This window comes from Mesocricetus auratus, unplaced genomic scaffold (assembly GCF_017639785.1).
Source record: "Mesocricetus auratus isolate SY011 unplaced genomic scaffold, BCM_Maur_2.0 Super-Scaffold_100009, whole genome shotgun sequence".
Taxonomy (NCBI): domain Eukaryota; kingdom Metazoa; phylum Chordata; class Mammalia; order Rodentia; family Cricetidae; genus Mesocricetus; species Mesocricetus auratus.
In genome coordinates this window covers 40,841,894-40,863,797 of record NW_024429193.1, presented here as the reverse complement: position 1 = coordinate 40,863,797, position 21,904 = coordinate 40,841,894, and the positions used below count along the sequence as shown (strand labels likewise).

The 21,904-nt window shown below is 42.7% G+C and overlaps 2 protein-coding genes across 2 annotated transcripts in view; one reads left to right on the top strand and one right to left on the bottom strand.

Moving 5' to 3' along the window:
• Positions 1-2,054, bottom strand: part of Agl (amylo-alpha-1, 6-glucosidase, 4-alpha-glucanotransferase) — a 58,364-nt gene extending 56,310 nt beyond the window's left edge. The window contains exons 1-2 of the mRNA XM_005077116.4: positions 1,911-2,054; positions 1,220-1,369 (exon numbers count right to left, since the gene is read on the bottom strand). Of these exons, the coding sequence (XP_005077173.1) occupies positions 1,220-1,301 (82 nt within the window). The 5' untranslated portion in view covers positions 1,302-1,369; positions 1,911-2,054. The remainder of the gene's footprint in view (positions 1-1,219; positions 1,370-1,910) is intronic.
• Positions 2,055-13,020: 10,966 nt separating this feature from the next.
• Frrs1 (ferric chelate reductase 1) overlaps positions 13,021-21,904 on the top strand; it is a 66,503-nt gene continuing 57,619 nt past the window's right edge. Inside the window, exons 1-2 of the mRNA XM_040751976.1 lie at positions 13,021-13,231; positions 20,246-20,346. The gene's annotated coding sequence lies outside the window, so the exon portion shown is untranslated. The remainder of the gene's footprint in view (positions 13,232-20,245; positions 20,347-21,904) is intronic.

Sequence of the window (21,904 nt, the reverse complement as noted above, 5' to 3'; positions counted from 1 at the left end):
GACAGGAATGCAGATGATAGCAGAGGAGGAAAAAATCAAAACCAGGAAAAGTGCAGTCAGGAGAACCGGAGTTGAAGCCAGGACTCAGTGATCTAAAACCCCAAACAAATCGAAGAGGACCATTCAGCATCAAGGGAACAGAGTAGATGGTAGATGGTTGTAGTTAAAAAAAAATGTAACTTTTAAAAATTAAAAAAAATTCTTCTAGATGCTTGTCAATTTTTGTTTAATAAGTTCACTGGAGGGCTGATTTCTGTCTTGATGCATTAAAAACTTTCTATTTGTATTTTACAAGTTATATTTATAAATTATAAGTGAAATATTTCCATTACTAAAAGTAAAGTTATCTGTTAGCTTGTCTTATAGAACTGCTGTTTGATCTTTGATCTTACTTTTATTTATATCTTCTGATCATGCTGGGATTCGAACCCAAAAACCTTGCTTGTATAGGCAAGCACTTTACCACTGAGCTACATCCCTAGCTCAATATAGTTCTTTAAATGATAGCTCAAATACTTTTCAACATCACCTGATCGGATTTCCCACTTTTTATTTGGCTTTATCTTCCACTTGCTTGAGAGGCTTCTGATAAAGTAAGCAATAGCTACTCTACTATACTTACATACTATACTATGCTATACAGTACTATGCTTTACCAATGCTAAGTTCAATAAAGGAAAAGAGTGTGCTCTAAAAAGGAACACTACAGATTATATACAAAACTAAATTATACATGATTTAACAGGTTGTAACAATAAATGCTATTACAAATAGCACAGTCAATATTCTAACTGCATTTGTAGTTTCTACCTCTCTCTGGAGACTGAATCCAGTTCTTGCAGACTAGGCAAAGGTTCTGTCCATGAGTGACTTTCCATGCCCTGTAGTTTCTGCATTAGGTGATGGTTTGACTGAGCTATCATTGTTCTAATATGACATACATATTCTTAAACAACATATACCTTCATTAGTCACCACTAATTTGGAACACAGTATCTTGACACAAATCAAGCTAAAATCTAGGAAATCTAACTTTAAGGTAGGTGTGTGTGTGTGTGTGTTCATGCAGAGATTTAATGTGAGGCTCGTTTATATTAAACATACCTTCTATCACTGAGCTACCCATCACCCTCAGTCCCTAACCTTAAGTTAAAAAATTTAATAGCTTGTCAATGCATTAAAAGATGCAAAAGAGCTAACCAAACTACTTGTGACTGACCTTGCTCAAGTCGGAAGAGGGTCTTCTCTAGCTTTTCCATTTCGTTCAGTAGTAAAATTCGAATCTGTTTACTGCGCTCCATTTTGGCGGCCGGAGGATTTGAACTCTTTCCGTAGAATTAAAAGGACTCCAAAGTGGAATGAGTTACCCCTGTAAATCAAAAGGTAATTAGGAAAAAGAAAATACGAGCTAAAACTCTCTAGCGTTGACAGCAGCACTTACATGTCCTAGATAGATTCAAAGCCCAGAAAAGCAATGAGAAAGAATGAAATCTTGTTGGTAAAATCCAACAAGGGAGAAGAGTTTCTTCTCTCTTAGAGCAGAATAAGAAAGCTTGAAGCAAAAATGTATTTTCTTACAGTCAAAACAGAATAGACCAAAAAGCTAAAGCATTCTCAGAGAAAAGCAACGCATCTGGGAAAGCCTGGAGCTCAGGGGGCAAAAATTCCGTCCTGAGCCAGATGGCCCTGAAAGCTCCAAATGGCACTGCAGCCTCTGGAGATCAGGCTGCTCAGTGAACAGGTGGAAGAGCTCCCCACTCCCAAATTCGGGTCTGAAGCCACCAATGGGGACGTGATTAGAGAAGGAAGCAGTTGCTGCCCCGGGAATAGCTGCGGCGGCATTCGATGTACAGAGCGGCTATAGATAGCAAGAATGCGCGTCCACAGCCGGATGCATTCCAGGCACTTACGAGCGGGACAGACATGCGGCGTCGGGAGCGGGAGCCGGCACAGAGGGAACGCCGGGCCGATCGGCAGCCCGGGGAGGGCAGGGCGCAGTGAAGGGCAAGGGGAGGGACACCCGGACCCAGGCCAGGTGACAGTGATGAGGCGGGGCAGCTCGAGACTCCGCCCCGCGCGTCCAGAAGACGCCCAACTCCGCTCGGCCGAGGGACTAGCCCAGGGGGCGTGGCCCTGCCTCCCCGCCCACTTCCGGGACCTTCACTCCCGCTAGCACAGACCGCTGGTCTCGCGAGAGGTGGGCGTGTCGGGGGTTTGAGGGGTCTGGGTCTTGGTGGAGCCTTGTATGGTCATCCAAGCCCCTGATGCAGCATCACTGTTCCTGTCCAGGAAAAGTGAGTTAAAGAGCAAAGATGATAAGAGGGGACAGGGTTAAGGGACGTTCTCTCTCTAGAGAAAATGCAAGTTAGGAGAAAACAATTTCTTAACACATTGTGCAAGTCATCTAACTTCGCTGCAGCCTAAAACCTGAAATGTTATAGACACCTCCCTACACACACACACACACACACACACACACAAATAAATAAATAAAACACGAGAAATATTTCAGAAAATCATGTATAGTCAATCCAATGAGTGAAATTCCCTGTGATGGTTTTAATGTTAACTTGCCACAGACTAGTCACTGGGAAGAGAGAACCCCCAGCTAAGGAACTGCCTCCATCAGATTGGCCTGTGGGCGTGTCTGTGGGGGTGTTTACTTGTTCTATGATTGTTGTGGGAGGTGAATGAGTGGTACCACTCCTGGCTGAGCAAACATGAGGGGCAAACCAGTAAGCTGCAATTTTCCATGCTCTCCGATTTAGGTCCTGTCTCCTTACCTTGAGTTCCCGCTTTGACTTCCCCCAATAAGGGACTGTGATCAGGAAGTATAAGCCAGATAAACACTTTCTTCCACCAACTTGCTTTTGGTCAGGGTTTTATCAAAACAAGCATACATTTTTGTTACCACTGACTTAAAGGTAAGGAAACCAAGGACCCAAAAGGTTAAGTAACTTGTTAAAGGCCACTTAATGAACACTGGAATGAATGTGATTTCAAGTGCATTCTTAGTGATTTCTGTCCAGTAAACTCTTTATGTGAGGGCACCGACATTATTTCCATGGCTTGGTAAGTTGGAAGATCGAGTTTGCTTTCTAGCTTGTAAGGGCATTCTGGCTTCTCTGTGACAGTCATCTCAGGATTTTTCTTGTCTGCCTGCCCTGTTTCTCTTCTGTGTGTAGGTTTGGTGCTTTTAGACTTCTCCTCTCCTGGGCTCTTAGGAAGTGTGGAGGCCAGAGTGTGCACTCTGTGAGCAGACTCAAAATCCTTGCTTGACCTTAAAATCCCCTAGTTCAAGGCTGCCGGTTTAGCTGAGCAGCACAGCAGGTCTTCTTATGAGGAGGATTGACGGGTGGGAGCATGTGATCCAACTACCACACTCTATTGCTTGCAGTGTGATGGGTTTCTGAGTTTTTTTTTTTTAACTTAGATCAACCTAAGTTTTCTGATCCCCGGGTTTCTCATCTGAAATAAGGAACATACCCACACCTCTGACTTTTCATCGGGTATAGATTCATCAGACTGCCCCGTGGCCAGCTCCTTATACTGCCCCTTTTGGCTGGTGTTCTCCAGGCCTCCAAAACTAGCCTCTCCCATTGTCCTGTCTCCAGAAAAACTCTCTCTAAAGTGCCCAAATCTCAAATAAATAAAAGGAGCAAAGTAGGTTGGGGACATAATGCTTTTTTTTTTTTTTTTTGGAAGTGAGTTATTCTGATGAAAATGCTAGATTTTTTTTCAAGATTTGTGAACTCAGCTTTGAAAATTTCGGGTTGTGAAATAAAGGGAATGATAAATGACAGACAGCTGATTTGGTAGGATGTGCCTCAAAGGGTAATTTTATAAGACACATAATATGTTTTTTAAGGAGAGACGTCACAGGAATGTGCTATCTGTGAAGTTCTTGGAACCCCAATGATTGTAGTTCACCGTACCATAGCGCCGTGTGCATGCCAGGGACCATTGGTCACATTTGTGGTGTCCTTTGCAAGCAGGATCTATAGACACACAACAGTTGCATGCTGTAGCTGTCAGGAGGAAGTCCTTGAGGACCTTCTAATAGATAATCTGAGCTACTTTGTAGCAATACTGATATTTCCTCCAACAGTGATGTTAGTGGGGGGAGAAAGTCATTGGTCAGAAGAGGCTCTGACGGGCTTTGTGCGTATGTGTCTATGTTTCCTAAGAGGAAGTAGTTTTAAGAGAGTGTGCTGGCTACTGTATGTCAACTTAACACTAGCTCTTAAGTCACCTGAGAGGAGGGAGCTTCAACTGAGAAAATGCTTCAATAAGATCAGGTTACAGAATGGCCTGTAGGGCAATTTTGTGATTAGTGATTGATGTGAGAGGACCCAGTCCACTGTTGGTGGTGCCATCCCCGGGTAGGTGGTCCTGGGTTCTATAAGAAAACAGGCTGAGCAAGCCATGGGAAGCAAGCCAGTAAGCAACACCCCTCCATGTCCTCTGCGTCAGTTCCCGACTCCAGGTTCCTGCCCTGTTTGAGTTCCTGTCCTGACTTCCATCAGTGATGAACAGTGATACAGTATCATCCAAATAAACCCTTTCCCCCCTAAGATGCTTTGGCCATGGTGTTTCATCAAAGCAACAGTAACCCTAACTATGACTGGGCATTAGGTATGATTAGGTTCTAATCCTATGATTGTCTATATCTGAAAATGCATGACCTGCCTTATTTTATATAATCTTCATTAGTTTTTTCTTTTTTAATTAGTATGCAATGCCATATTTTTTAAAATAAAAAATTAATTTTGTTACTCATTTTTTTCTAAAATGGATATGATTTATTCTGCTTTTTTGCAATACCCAGCTACAGCCAATGAAGAGAAAGGGGGAATATAGGAAAATGAAGTAGGATTGCTGTCTGAGAAACAGGAGGACCTGGATATTGTGCTAAGAGGTGAGGAAAACCACAGAGATGGTTTTCAAAATGGAGGCTACACAATTGAAGGATAATGGATTTTGGAGGCAAACAAACCTTGGATTGGTTTTTAATGCCTCTGAATTAGTGATTAACCTGTAAAATCGAGAAAACATTTCATTGTCAGGATCAGATGTGAAATTAGATGAAATTCAGAATGCAAATGAAATCAAGCTTGATGATGCCTGAGGTTTGAGGACTGAGCCATGAGTTCTAGGCCAGCTTGGGCTACATAGTAAATTTAAGGCTGCAGAGTGATACTCTGTCTCAAGAAAAAATATAATAAAAAAGTAACGTTGGTTTCTAAGTGTCATTTAACTGTATGGTATAGCTTTGAGGGGGTAAGTGGTGTTTAGCTGTCCCTATTGGGCCAATGATGCTGTCAAACAAACCAGATGAAAATACTCTGAGACAGGACAGAGGCAAAAGGGTCCAAAAAGAATCTTTACCCTGAGAAGAGGGAATTTGATCCTAAACCATCGAAATCAGGAAGGGCGGAACCTAAGAACAAAATAAAGATTAGCCAGCAATAACTATGTTTAAAAAAAAACATATAGAGGGACTGGGGACCGACAAAGTGGTTAAGAGCACTGGTTATTCTTTCAGAGGATTTGGGCTCCATTCCCAGCAGCCACATAGAGGCTGACAACTGTCCGTAACTCCAGTTCCCAGGGATCTCACACCCTCGTCTGGCCACAGTGGGTACCAGGTATGCCACATGATACACATATATGTGGAGGCCAACACACACATAGAAAAGTCTAAAAAAAGAAAAATCATTTAAAAATTCCCAAGCACTGATATAACAAATTACCTAAAGAGTCTATGGGATACTTCTAAATACCAGGATTTCGTGGTGTGGTTTTCTTTGTTACCCCCTATGAAAGATCTTTAAGTGTTCCTCAATTTAAAACCGAATAATTTTACCCTTTCAAGAAGTTTTAACTTTCTGTTACAACCACAGTTTCCATAATGCAGGACTTACAGTTCAAGGAATCTGATATCTTCCCCTTGATACTGAAGTCATGTACAGTCTATGGACATACCATCCTGAAGGGGTCCAGTCGTGTCTGAAGTCATCTACACTCATGTAGAGCACACAGGCTCGCCTGTGCTAACATACATAAACTTAGGGTTTTTAAATTAAAAATGAGCTTACTATTTTACAGATATTCTCAGGTAATTAAGCAAAACCAAGCACTAGGCCGGGCGGTGGTGGCGCACGCCTTTAATCCCAGCACTCGGGAGGCAGAGGCAGGTGGATCTCTGTGAGTTCGAGGCCGGGCTGGACCGATAGCCTCCGAAACAATACAGAGAAATCCTGTCTCGAAAAAACCAAAAAAAAAAAAAAAAAAAAAAAACAAACCAAAAACCAAAAACAAAACAAAACAAAACAAACAAACAAACAAACAAAACCAAGCACTAAACTGATGGAGTGAATGTTAGTTGATTTTCTTGAATGTGACATTGACACAGCATTCTTTAAGCATCCCTAGTTGTACACATTGTGTGTGTGTGTGTGTGTGTGTGTGTGTGTGTGTGTGTGTGTGTGTGATGGAAGGGCTGAGACAAGAAGGATCTGTGATCTCTCCTGAGTCTGAAAATATACATGTCTTACGAATTTTTTTTTCCAGACATGGTTTCTCTGTATTGTTTTGGAGGCTGTCCTGGAATTCACTCTGTAGACCAGGCTGGCCTGGAATTCACAGATATCCACCTGCCTCTGCCTACCGAGTGCTGGGATTAAAGACGTGCGTCACTAACACCCGGCAAGTGAATATTTTTAAGGGTGTGTGTGTGTGTGTGTGTGTGTGTGGTTGTCTTGGTTAGTTTTATTGCTGTGAAAAGACACCATGATCATGGCAACTTTTATATAGGAAAGCACTTATTTGGGGCTGGCTTGTGGTTTCAGAGGTTTAGTCCATTGTCATCATGATGGGAAGCATGGTGTCAAGTAAGCAGACATGGTGCTGGAGAAATAGCACAGAACAGGGTGACGGTGGTGGTGGCAGTGGGGGTGCACGCTTTTAATCCCAGTACTCGGGAGGCAGAGGCAGGCAGATCTCTGTGAGTTCGAGACTAGCCTGGTCTACAAGAGAAATAGCACAAAGTTCTACATCTGGATCTACAGGCAGAAGGAAGAGAGAGCCACTGAGCCTGACTTGGCTTTCTGGACCACTCAAATCTCTCCTCCGCCTAGTGACACAGTTCTTCCAATAAAGCCACACCACTCCAACAGGACCACACAATCTCTCTCAAGTAGTGCCACTCCCTGATGACCAACCATTCAAATATATGAGCCTATGGAGGCCATTCCTATCCAAGCTACCACAACAGTATATTTTTGTAATGTATGTGTTTGGATGTGTGTGCACATTGTCTTCTATTGCTATCTAACTTACTCCCCTCAGACAGGGTCTCTCACTCAAACTGGAGCTAGACTGACACCTAGCAAGCCCAGAAATCCTCTGTCTCTTCCACCCATAGCATTGGGATTACAAGTATATAACTAACCTCATCTAACTTCTAATGAGGGTGCTGGGGTTTTTTAACTCAGTTCTTCATGCTTATACAGTAAGCACTGGTACTACTGACATCTCTGCAGCATATATATATATATATATATATATATATATATATATATATATGGTTTGGAAGACAGCTCACCTGGTAAAATGCTTGCCACATGTACATGAAGACCACAAGTTGCAATTCCATTGCTAAGGAGGCAAAAATAAGAAGATCCCTTGGCCTTGCTGGCCAGCTATCCAAGCTTAATCGATGATCCCCAGGTCCCATTGAAAGTCTCTGTCTCAAAACCCAAAATAGAAACTCCTAGGCTGGGCATGGTGGCAGGCAGATCTCTGTGAGTTCAAGGCCAGCATGATCTACATAGTGAATTCCAGGCCATCCAGACTCCATAGTGAGACCCTTTCTCAAAAAAAGAAAAAAAATCCAGGAAGCTCCCAAAGAATGACACCTGAGGTGACTGCTGCATGTATGTGCACCCACAAGAATTTCTGATTGCCTTTATTTTTTCCAACTACAGATCCAAAAACAATAGCCATTTGAACCTAATCTGCTTTGAAGCCAATGTTCATCATACTTGAATAATCTCTTTATCTCTGCCTCTTTGAAGTTATTGCTCTTCCCTTTCTATGCCCCTCTCCCCTTTGTAGAGAGTTGTCTGGCACTCAGAGAAGAGCTCCTCATCGGAACATGAGTGCTGGGCTTTGTGTAGGGTTTGCATCACAGCGAGATGCCTGTCTAGCTCTGCTTCTGGCTGTGCAGTTGGCACAAGCTACTGATGTCTGCAGCTGATAACGTCCTTCTCATTCCTTCTTGGCTTTAACCGAGTATAAAGTTGGCTACCCAGCATGTGCCTCCACATACCTGGTTTCACTGTAGAACTCTCTGTGCATCTAGGTGGTCTCTGGTTCAGCCTGTGCTGGAATCAGCTCACTGGTGCTATTGAAGATTGGGATGATTAAACTGTCAGGTTGATAAAATCTATAGTCACCTGGGCAAGAGATCTCAGTGAGGAATTGTCTGAAGTAGGTTGACCTGTGGGCATGTCTGCTAGGGAATGTGTTGTGTTGTGTTGTGATTATACTAATTGGTGTAGGAAGGCCCAGCCTAAAAGTGGGAGGTACCCTGCCTTGGGTTTGGGTCCTGAACTGCATAAAAAGGAGAAAATGAGCTGAACCCACACATGCATTCATTCATTCTCTGTCTGCTCTTGACCGTAGATGGGAGTAGTTCCTGCAGCCTCAATTTCCCAGTTGTGATGACTGTAATTGTGACCGAGAACAAACCCTTTCCTCCTCCAAGGTGTTTCTTTAGGGTATATTAGTCACAGCATCAGAAAAGCACTAAGACAGCTTCCTAAATCGTGTGTGGGAGATGAAAACTAGTCTTCCCTGTAAGTGAGCTCTGTGATTTATCATCGCAACCATTTGGGGACTCTTTCTTTTGGACTCACCACCTCCATTGTTTTGTTTAATAAGTACTCTACCTAAGTACACAGAACCAAAGGCCTGAAATTCTGCTCAATAAACAGTAACTTCTAGTTTCCCTGTGTTAAGCACCTGGTAACGTTATGGCTAGCATGACTAACCATAAGCATTTACAAAGTGTTCTGGAGAACCTTTCTTAATTATTTTGGTTAGTTTTAAATTAATTTTCTTAATTATGACTTGGAGATGAATTAATAACTATTTTTGTGGATTCTTTACCAAGGTCAGAAGGATGGAAAACGTGTCACCAAGCAAAGCTACAGCAGTGGCAGAATTTGTATATCAGGTTTCTTGATGCAAACATCTGCCTCTTACTCGGGGTGAGTTTGAAAGGAGAAAGTCCCTTCTCTCATGACAGGCTACTGTGTAGCAACCACTTTATCTCTTGGGATCGAATCACTCTCTGGTGCACTTTCTGGCCCTTTCTCCCCTCTCTTCATCCCAGGAGAGTGCATGCATCAAACTCTGTAAGTTCCATACTTAACTTACTGGGAAATATAAATATGAAATTGATCTCTATGAATAATGCAAAAGTAAGCAGCTACATCATTTGGCTTCAGAATGTTGAAAGAGTTAGAGTTGATTATAAAATAGGACAGTACTTTTTCTTTTCACCATGTCATTATTGATCGCTTACTCATTTCAAAGCAATATAGATTCCTGAATTATTCAGATCTTAACAACCAAGTTGATAAACTGCAGGTAGATAAGAAATAGAATATAAAGCCAGAGCTAGCACTAAAGGTATTTTGATTATCTTCTCAAAGTAGGTGATTGCTTTATATAGATCACCATATACTATAGTGTATGAAAATAAAATTAGAAGAAGTACAATCTATTAGTGATACCCTGCTATGTGATTCGATGGCCAGAGTAAACTAACTCACCAGAACACTTGTCAGGGTTTTCACTGCCTGTCAAGTAAACTCAGGAAAGGTCAGTGGTGTGACCACAAAGGGCAATCTATTTTAACTGCTGGAGGTTTAAAAAAAGCCCTCTTCTCAATTTACTGTGACTGTGAGAGTCATTTTCCTGCTTACACAGTAGCAAATGGGTGGTAGATGTTGAATGCAGCAGAGTAGAAAATCAGCAAAACACGAAATTAGGTTATTCCATTCCAGGTTTACATGTTCTGTCCAGGCACGTTACTGCTCATTGGTTACATGAAAAAAAAATACTAGTAAGGTGTTTTTTTTCTTCTTCTTTTAAGTATTTTAGTGGAAAGTTTGTAGAGATCCATGCACAATGAAGTTGTGTTTGTTAAAATGTGTGTGTGTGTGTGTGTGTGTGTGTGTGTGTGTGTGTGGTGTTAATTTGGTAAGCATGGTATTTTAAATGAATTCATGAAATACACATTACATTCTGATCCAGCTCAAAATTTAGACTTTGGGCATGTTTTGTTAATCATGCCGCATTTAGTTATTATATTACCTGGAATCCACATTGATCTATCTCATATTTTTCAGGGTTATTAATTCTTTGACGTTGTAAAAATAAAATTTCAACAAAGGCTACTACCATGGCTCTTGGTTGCGCACCCTAACTAAAATGGTAAGAACCTATTTCTGAAGACATCACACACTTTGGTTGCAGGACACAGAAAACTCACTCTTGGACCTGTCAGAGAACTCTCCCTGCTGGCTAGCTTTCTTAGTGTCTCCAGGTACTGTCCGGACTGCTGGGGGAGGGGGGAGACATCAGTGGTCTAACCCAGCACTGAGCCCTGCATGCTGCAACACCAACCTGCTAGGCAAGCTGAGCGCACGGGTGTAATAGTGGAAAGACTGTTAATGGGGTAACCAAAGCTCCTGTGGCTGGATTTGAGCCCTGCAGGCAAGGGGGTGGGATTTTATGCCTGATACTGTAAATGTGGTCGAAGTCCTGACTTGGGAAGTCATAGGTCCTAGGGGGTTCAAAAAAATTAATAAATAGGATGTTGGAGATATGACTCAGTGGTTAAGAACGTTTGTTGTTCTTGCAGAGTACCTGGGAACTCAACTTTTTTACTTTTCTGACATCTGCTGACCATTTTGCAAGTTGAATGCTTTTTAAAGATTCTATAACTTGTCATTTTGTGTACCTTAAGCTGTTCCTCTCTTATTTTTCCAGAATAATATGCCTCTTTCTCGTAAATCCCTCATGTTTCCCACATTTCCCTTCAATGGTGTTTGTTTTACTTTGTTTTTGGAGATAGAGTCTCACTCTATATCCCAGGCTGGCCCGGAAATCACTAATGTGGACTATATTGCCAAACTTGCAGCCACCCTCCTGTAGCAGCCTTCCAGCTGCTGGAATTACAGCTGTGAATTGACATACCAGGCACTAAAGTGCAGCCCAGGCTGGCCTTGAAATTCTCCTCCCTCTTCCTCTTCAGCAATTTGTCTTCTGGCTAACTCACACCAAAAAAACCAACCAACCAAACAAACAAACAAACCATTTTGTTTGTGGAAATAAAGCACGACATTAGCTTTCGGGGAAGACACTTGCTCTCTGACAATCTGCAGACGCCCCACAGCACTTGTATGTCAAGTTTCTGTCTACTGCTGAATTCCATCAGAAAAAGTGTGTCGTTCCTAATTTCAATATTGTGGTTTTGGGGAGAGGATGGGAGGGAGAGGGAGCTGGGATTGACATGTGAAGCAAACTTGTTTCTAATTTAAATATTTAAAAAAAGCCTCCAAAAGGAACCCTGTCTTGAAACCCCCTCAAATATATATGTATCATATATATGAAAAAATATAGTGGCCTTTAGTAGATTCCTAGTACATTTTACTTGAAGAAAATAGCTAGTTTGTGGCTGTCACATTAAGCTCAATTCTTGTTGTTCGATGTTCCACAATGTAACAATTCTGAACCTTAGAAATGTCCTTCCAGCAGCGGCTGTGTTTGTGTGTTTCAGCTCCAGGCTTTCCCGTTTACTCTACAGATGTAAACCACTTCCAGGAAAAGCTTCCTCCACTCCTGCCTTTTTCTGTGGTTTGTTTCTTGAGCCAAGACATTACCGTGGGGTCCGGGCTGGTCTGAAAATCCCTACTTACTTCAGACTGGTTGAACTTTTCTCAGTCTTCAAAATGTTGGGATTATGGGCTGCACTTGGCAAAGAAAAGAAAATCTTTTTTCAAACGTTTGTTGCCGGGAGTTGGTGGCGCTCACCTTTACTCCCAGCACTCGGGATGCAGAGACAGGCGGATCTCTGTGAGTTTGAGGCCAGCCTGGGCTACAGAGTGAGTGTGCCGGGATAGGCTCCAAAGCTACCCAGAGAAACCCTGTCTCGAAAAACCAAAATAAATAAATGAATAAATAAATAAATTAATTAATTAAAAATAAAACATTTGTTACTTTGTTTAAGTATTTTAGTTTCATTTATTTATTTTTTTAGCGTGTCATTCGGCACATGTAGAGGGCAGAGGGTGACACTGGAGGATTGGTTCTCTTCCTACAATTTAACTTTCCCCTACTTTTATTATTATTTTGTTTAAATGTGGAGTTTAAGAAAAGAAACTCTGATGGAACATATTGCCATCTTGGAATTTAGATATTTCTGCATGTGTTGTCTTTTTGCTTATATAGCCAAAAATCTCATTCAAAAATATGCTCTATGAATTAAACGTAAATCATTTTGTGTGATAGGTACCAACGACATCATGACTTGTTTCCTAGGACTCCTCCATTCTGAAACCATATCCTCTGTTTCCTCATTGTCTCTACAGACCACACAGGATGAGTGAAGCAATAGTGAGAGAAATTTGCTCAGATGCACTTAAACAAGTTAGCTGACATGCTGAAGTAGAGTAAGGTAGAAAAGACCAATTACTAGACACCGATTTATTGATTTACTTAGTAATTTACTTAAGACACTGCCTGTACTGCCTATTTGCCAAACATAATTTGTTACCTAGAACAGGATGACCTAGAAAACTAGCTTAAACAATGGGTCGTTGCTCTTAGCAACGGTTTGACTGCTGTGTAAGCCTCTGCACTATGTTGTTTGCCTACCCCACATGGTTTTGAGTATAAAATAAAAATGCAAAGTGGACTAGCCGCTAAGGCTCTTCAGGAGCTACCTGGCTTTGGTCTCCTCTTCTGTCTCATTGGTGTCAGAGTGCTCATTCCAGAAGGATCCCCACAATACCATTCACTGAATGTCATGTGGGTTCTATGACACATGCAGTCCCTCTCTCAAAGTGATCCCAGTGACTATCAGAATCAACGGGCCATCTGGAACCAAGAATCACCCACAACCCATGGGAGAAACTGCAACTGAGCTCAGCTTCCGGTGAGACTGTCTTATAAGGAATTACAATGCCCTGTGTTTTCTCTCATCTCTAGGTAACCAGCTAGCTTCCTGTCATCTCCTCTAACTAACTAACACAAAACTCTAGCCAAAGATTCAAGTTGTGTTACCATTGTTGTGACCCTTGCATTGTCAGAAAGCAATGGTGAGTGCTATTTCCTTCACAGGAAACTAGAGCCAGTATCCTTCAGATAGCCCTGCCCTCTGGATACCTTTCACAGAAATATAAAAGATCTTGTGATTTTTTTTCTTGTTCCAGAACAATAAGAGTTTGTGGGGTTTTCTTCTGTTGTTTGTTGTTGCTGTTTGAGGCTGTAGGGTCCTCGGGAGCTACAGATGTGGGTGGTTGTGAGCTGCTTGCTGAGGATGCTGGGAAATGAACCTGAGTCCCCTGGAGGCCCATTTCTCCAGCCCCTTGTTTGTCTTTGTTTTTTATATTTCAGATGAGATTTTTACAGAGCTCTGGCTGGCCTTCAATTTCTAATCCTCCTACCTCTGCCTCCCAGGTGCTGAGATTTCAGGCATGTCTACCACACTTGGCCCATGATACCTTTTTAAAAACACTTCATTTTGTTCGAAGAATGTAATTAGTGCCAAATGTGTAGTCCATTCAAACTAACAAGAAAAATATTTTGAACGCACAAAGTATTATTTTGACATCACTTTCATGTGATTTTATTGAGGCAACAAAGTGTTTCCAAGTCAATGGAAAACAAATTGCTGGGTGGTGGGAGTGCATGGACTTTAACCTGAGCACTGCACTCAGGAGGCAGAGGCAGGCAAATCTCTGTGAGTTCAAGGCCAGCCTGGTCTACAGAGTGAGTTCCAGGACAGGCAGGGTGGTTACACAGAGAAACCCTGTCTTGAAACACACACACACACACACACACACACACACACACACACACACACACACCAAACAAATAAAGGAAAAACAATTAAATTAACAAAAATTTGGAAAGCCTGGATAAAACCTTTCTTGTGCTTTTTTTTTTTTTTTTAGAAATTCTGGAAATGAGTTATCTGAATGGTAGAGTAATATACATTTTTGTAAACCAGGTGGCTTCCAGTTCATTGTTTTTATTAAAATTTACATTGTGCCTAAGTACTTTGTTATTTTTAATTTAGTTTTATTTTTATGTGCATTGATGTTTTTTGCCATGGGTGTCGGGTCCCCTGAAACTGGAGTTACAGACAGGTGTGAGCTGCCATGTGGGTCCTGGGAATTGAACCTGGATCCTCTGGAAAAGCAGTCAGTGCTCTTAACCACTGAGCCATCTCTCCAGGCCTGTACTTTGTTATTTAAGTAGATCATTACAAACCAATTTTCGATGGGGTTGAAAGGAATGGGGGGCTACCTCTAGCAACACTTTCACTCTTGTCTCCCATTGTGAGAACAAAGATTTACTTTGGATACTGAAGCTATGACTGGAAAACAGGACTAGCTAAATCCTTACTCGTTCTTGTTATAATGTAATGGTGAGCCATGGACAGATAAACTTTTCAATCATCTAAACATAAAAAAAAAATATTAAGTGGCCAACCTGAAGCAAATGAAGGACATGCAGCTTTTCAAATTTCTCTTCAGGGAACACAAGAATATTTGAAGATAACTAATGTAGATGAATAAATATGGAACACTGTATAAATCAGTCATGCAACACCCTTACTGTGGAGACTAGCCATCTATTTTTAACCATCCTGTTGGCAGACATCAGCAGACAGCTGTATTAGGTGGACAGAGGCTGCCTGTGCGTGCAGAAGAACCGTGTTAACTCTGTTATTTTTAGTTGTGAATTCTGCTTTTTTAACCCTAATATTAGAGACAGACAGACAGACAGACACACACACACACACACACACACGCACGCACAGAGACAGACAGAGACAGAGACAGACAGACAGACAGACAGAGATTGATTTTGTGTAAGAGCCTAGATTCAATCCCCAGCACCAAAAATTAAAGTTTTAAGAACACACTCCAGTTGAATGCTCTTAAAGCTTGGGTGAAAATTGCTGCTCTTAGCACTTCCCAGCACACAGCCCTGCCATCTACAGGTTTACATTGGCAGCAGGTCTGCCATTTCCCCAGGAAGCCTCCCTGTGCTTGCCCAGGAAGCCCATGTCTTTTCCGGTTAGCACTTCTGAGCATGTGAGGGTGTGAGCGATTGATCAGTCTGCCTTCATGTGGTCTTGTTTAAAAGTTCTCACTCAAGGTGGAAGTGTAATACCATATCTATCTATACATGTAAACCAATGCATCCGTATATCTGCTTATCTATGTAACTACGTATGTATGTATGCAACCATGTATGTATGTATTATGTACCTATGTATGTAAGTAATCATGTATGTGTGCATTATGTAACTGTGTATGTATGTATCTCTATCTATCTACCTATCTATCTGGCCACCCTCAGTGTGTGTCTTTCTCTCTCTCTTTTCTCATTTAGGTGTATCGTCTATTTTCGGGTGAAGTCCTGTCTTAAGTCTTCCAGGCAGCTGGCATACCAGCAGTAATTGCAGCCGAGTATGCACACACTGGCGTTCCTGGTATTATTGTGTTGAAAAGGAAGCTGAGCCCAACTTCATTCCATTGCTTGTCTCATTTCTTCCCTCAGTCACTTTTCCTAGAGTGGGAAGTCTACCCAGTCTCCCCAGGATGGCAGGCTCTGCTTAGATTCTGCAGTCCATTAGTTCATCAACTTTTTGTTGCTAACCCCTAACCCCTACAGATTAGATTCCAGTAACCAAAGCCTCCACAGCCTTGACTTCTCCTGAGCGCATGTTTGTGCCCACCTGGGCCAGATTGGGACAGACGCCTTTGAATGCTGCCCTACCACTGCAGTTTTTCGTCTCTTGGCTCAGGTCTGGGGCTCAGTGCCAGGAATTGGTCCCTTCTTCATGTTTCTGTGATGACGTTATCTAAGAAAATCGAAGACTTTTATTGTGACTAACGAGACCTAACCAAGCGCCCTGTCTCTAGATCTGAGAAGAAATGAGAAGCAAGCATGCCCAACCTTTTGACACTGCAAAAAGGTGTTACTACCGGAAAAGTTCGTGTTGGATAGCCTCACAACTGAGTTACAAAAGAAACCGGAAAAAAAAAAGCCACAGCTATCTATTGTCAATCACAATAGCTCATAGGCCATGGGTTGGACATGCTAGGTGGGGTGTTAGTTTCTTCTTTCGTAGGTCTCAAGTTTCCTTAGCTAAATTCTTCTTCCTCCAGCTATATAAAGAGGACAGGCTGACTTTGTACAGAGAACAACAAATCCTCACACATTCTTCAGAGGCAAGGCTGCGGTGATCTCAATTGTTTTTGCCAAACAATAACAAAAATGCAACACTGGTCACCTCAAATTTCACATTTATAGAAACTGGGTGGCACATTCCTTCACACACTCCTGCCTCCATTCATTTCCTTCAGTAGCTAATGCAGTCAACATAACCTCAGGGCACCGAGTTGCATCCATCTCTAGTTAAGGAATGAAAGCAAGTCCCTTTCTCTTGTGTGACCCAGAGCAAGCCCAAGTGATGAATTTGAGTTCGTCACTTCACTCCCTGTATCTTCAATCTGTCTGTAGTTTGTACTTACAGGTCTGCAATCCGTTGTTTGCCCCTCACAATGGCCTTTGCTCTGCATTTATTGAACAATACAGAGCACATGGCATGAGAAAGCATGAGGGCTTCCTTACAGACATCTTTGACAGTCAAGCTTTATCCGTGTTGTTTGCAAAATTTATGGTGGATATTTGTTTGAGGGTTGCTTTGAACTTACTTGCAGCTTTCAGCAAGTGATTACCACAACACATACATATATACATGTATGCATGCATGCATACATATATACTTTATTTTGGATTAGGGACATGGAAGAATATGTAATTTAAGATTAAAGCTATGATGGGCTAGAGAGATGCCTCAACAATTAAGAGCACTTTTTTTTTTTGTGCAGAGGACCTGGGTTCAATTCCCAGAATCTACATGACAGTTAACCATCTGTAACTCCAGTTCCATGGGATTTGGTACTCTCTGTGGGTTTACATGGACACCGGGCACGTGTTGCAATACATACGTGTAGGCAAATATTCATTAGTATAAAATAAAAATACATAAAAATTTACAAATAGATCAAAGCTGTCATTTAACTTAGGTTGTAAAGCTGATTGCATGCACAACCCAAGGAGGTTACTTTGTTCTCTCAAAGGAAGGTTAAACTTAAATAGGTCAAGTACATAATAGGACAGCAGGTCAAGTATGTAGACTTGAATGATCTCATGGCAACTGTCTTACTAACTTTGTGGTGGCGAGATCTGGAAAATACCTTTTTATTTTTAATGCAAGAGATACTTTCATAGAAATGTATCACTACAGTTTCCCTTGGCTCTGTTCACGACATTGTAACAAGATGCCATGATCAAGGCTCCTGAAGATGTGATGTCTAATGAGGGTTTATTTCCTGAATCTTCACATGCTAGGAGGTGGTTCTGAAGCTTCTTGTACAAGGGCACTAATTCTGATCCAACTCTGAATGAGACTGACTTCACACCATACCTGTTGTGATCTTGTAGTGACTTAGATGTCTGGGGCTGTTAGTATTGTAGTATTGACATCCTAAGTCCCTGTTTCAGGAGGGGTCCCATGGCTCCTCCCCAGGACTGTTGCTGTCGCTCTAGGAGTTGTGGAGGATATAGTCCTTGCTCGTTGTAGGTATTATTAGGGACAGTGCTTTAGGAACGGAGGAGGAGAAACAGGGTAACCACTTCCTTTCCCTTTCAAGGAGCAGACAGAGGAAACCATGAGTTGCCATAAAAGGAAACAAACTTGTTCTCACTTAGAGGCAGGTGTTCTCAACACAATTTTCTGGTGTCTGCTGCCACCATGTGGACACTTACAGCTGTTGCCGTTAAACTTTTTTTTTTTTTAATAAGGCTGGTCCTATGCCCAAAGAAAGAATTTAAAGCTCGTTTTTAGCTCCTGTTGGCCTCAGTTTGTCCCCTAAATCGCCCTAGGTTCCCTGTGCTCTCAGGCTCACAAGTTTCCGCTATTAAATGCCCTTTCCTCCTCATGGTGCACTGTCCTGAAGCAGGGCATGTTTCCCTCTGTCTGTCCGTCGTGCTTCCCCCCCCCCACCAGCTTGAGGCACAGAAAACCTCAGATAGCCCCCTATCATCCCTGAACTCTAATATTCGTGGCTTGTGTAATCCCTTTTCTCTTTATTTTGAATGTAGACGGCATCTACGACTAGTTTGTCATTAACCCAGAGGACGGGTTGTCATTTCTATGATTCTATAGTGTGGTATTCATAATGTGGTATTTATATTACTACTCAATCGCTTCCATGTGTGAACAAGTGGCCACGCTTGGGGAAGCGCAGTGAGAAGGAGCGCAGGGCGGTGATAGTTATCAGCCTGTAAGGAATGGAGCCATTGGGGCAGCAGGGCATGCGCAGTCATATCTCGCGGTCCACCAAGTGAACTTGGGAGCACATAACTCTCCAAATGAGAGCCCAGCCCCGGATACCACCTGATTTCGGCCTCTCGGGGGACTTAAAAACCAGAGGGCTGCACGCGGCTGTGTCCAGATTCTGTAGAAGAAGAAAGAGGTGCTATTTCCTACCAGCAGGTGTGTGGGGACATTTACCCATCAGCAGAGAACCAGAACACGGTTCTTCAGTTTTACTTATCACTTTCCGGTCCACGGGGCTGCACCACACATCCTTAGACATGTGTTCTAGTTTGCTGTCTGTTGCTTTGATAAACAGCAGCAGCTCGGGGAAGCAAGGGCGAATTGGACTTACATTGTCTCCATCACGGTCCATCATAAAGGGAAGTCAGGAGGGGAGGATCAGGACTTACTAGCTCACTCCTCGTGGCTTACTCATGCTGCCTTCTTATATACCTCAGGACCACCGCGCGCGAGTGACACTGCCCGCAGTGATCTGGAGCCTCCCACAGCCAGATGTGCGCACAAGACAGTCTGCTGGAGACGATTCCTCAGTCGGGGTTCACTCTTCCAGATGACCCTAGCTTGTGTAGAGTTGACCAAAAAACAAACCAGCACAGAATGTTTTTAAAAAATAGATATGATCGACAAATAACCATTTGGTTTAGAACTGTTCCTGGCCTCCCATCAAGATTCTGGCACTGAATCAGCTGCTGGGCTGGCTCCTTCAGGGCAAGTCCTCTGTCAGGAGATATCCCAGCTAAGTTTAGACAGGCTGAAATTCTAGACTTAACCGGAGGCCGAGACCTCATCAGATACCTCAGCAGCTGGCCAAGTGTGTTACATCATTGTAGCTGCCATTGCCATGAACGAGTGTAAACTGTATTCTCAAAATTTAAAAAGATGCATAGGGCTTGGGATGTAGATTAGTGGTGGAGCGTTTGTCCCAGTGTGTGAGAGGTCCTGAGTTCAAGCCCCGACACCACAAAAGAAATGAAATAATGAATAAAAGGTGCTTGGGTAACAACATCAAAGTGACTGAGAGTCAAAGCTGGGGACAGGGACTGCCATAGACAATCTGCTTAATCTCAGATACAACCAGGAGCTTAAAACACTGTTATCAAACTTAATATATGCCATTGGAGAGGCTTGCAGTTGGTTATTTCAGTAAGATGCTTCTGACAGATTATCCTGATGAATGTGAGGAACCTTACCTAGAACGATAGTTAATTATGAATTAGCTTCTAGCCAAAAACATCTGTTGGGGCTGCCAGATGACTCTGCCGGCAAAGGAAATGATTACCAAGCCTGTGACCTGAGGCCTGAGGCCACTTGGAGAGAGGAAGTGATCACAGCACCTTGTCCTCTGACCTCACACGTGTACTGAGACATGCATGCTCACTTATGTATACACACTAAATAAGTGTTAAAGGCTTTGCTTTTGTTCTCAATCATCTTTTAATTGGTTCCAGAGTTTATTAGGGGTTATCACCGAGTTCTTCAGTTTTTAAAATTTAATTTTACTCTTTTGTTTGTTTTTTTTTTAAGGTCTGGTCTCCCTTGTCTGAGGATGGTCTTGAACTGTGTGACTGGTCCTTTTGCCTCTGGGGCTGTGCCAGTGACTGAACCCAGGGCTCTGTGCATGTAAGGTAAGCACTCTCCCAGCTGGGCAACATCCTAGCCTTAATTTCCTCCTTTCCCTGAAGATCAGAACTGCATTGATCTGCATTGATTTAGCTCTGGTCCAGAAGCTGAACTGTGTGTAAACCTCAGATGTGCTCCATGGCATTTTTTTTTTTTTGCTTAGTTGACATAAGCTTAGCTATAAAGCATGTTTGAATTCAACCAAAGCGGTGGTCTGTAAGGGAGGGAGGTTGTTGTGTGAAGACCCGGGCAGAACTGATCAGTCTATAGAGGCAGTCTATAGAGGCAGTCTATAGAGGGTAACTTGCTGTCTGAGTACAGTGTGTTCCAATGTCCTGCCTAAAGTGAGACTACACTTAGACTTAGACCTGTTGCATCCAAATACTTCAGTCCTCGTTCCTTATTTCTCTTAACACAAAGCAATCCCCATTGTCCAAAGAGGTATAGAAGACGTAGTTGATGGGTATTACTGGAATTCAGGTAAGGAGTCATGGTACAAACAAACAAACAAGCAAACAAGAAACCCAATGACAACACACCAGGAGATAATTTCCATCCTAGATATAGAGCTTAGAACAAGTTTCCAAAGCTCTCACCACAGATGTTTACTAATCTGTGAGATACAAGGAAGGGGGACACCTGAGCTAAACTCCAGACTGGACCAACGAGGCAAGGGCAGAATATTCATGGCAACACATATACGCAGGCCATATTGAATAGTCAGTCTAACCCAGATCCTACCACTCATGGAGCAATTTACAACAGAGTGGGGCCCCGGGCGTCGGTGATGCACGCCTTTAATCCCAGCACTCGGGAGGCAGAGGCAGGCGGGTCTCTGTGAATTCGAGGCCAGCCTGGTCTACAGAACGAGTTCCAGGACAGCCTCCAAAACAATACAGAGAAACCCTGTCTCGAAAAACCAAGAGAGAGAGAGAGAGAGAGAGACAGAGACAGAGACAGAGACAGAGACAGAGACAGAGAAATAACAAAAGAGTGGGCTACACAAGGTGGGACCTGCATAGATCTTTAGAGTGCTAAGACACGTATATCAAGTCAAAATTGTGAGAGTCAGGGGACAAAAATGGAGCCACTGAAGACCCAAGGTGTACGATTTTAAGCGGAGGAGTTGTTGGATTTAAACCTGGAGAAGAGAAGAAGTGAACACCTACTCAGCTGGAAAAGGGGAAGGGACTCTGTCACCAAAGGAAAAGTGACAAGTTCTAGGAAATGGAAAGATCTACATTGCAGAAGCATCTCCCTGGTTCCCATGAAATTGCATGTGATTATGTCTTTAGAATTTGGCTTGGGGGAGGCTCCCAAATTACAGTTATGAAGCAGGAATTGTGCATCAGTCACTGTTGGGGTGCAGGCCGTAACATACAACATGATAATAAGCCCAAATGAACCTGTAGCTCATGCTCCTTGACCGATCTGGGACCTTCATTCTCTCCTCACCTGTCTGAGGCCTCGGATCCCAGCATTGGTGGGTAACTCTAGGCTTGCACTAGATGCTTGGTTGTGCCCAGGACTTGACTGCATCTTGGGATTCTGCTAGGGGCTCAC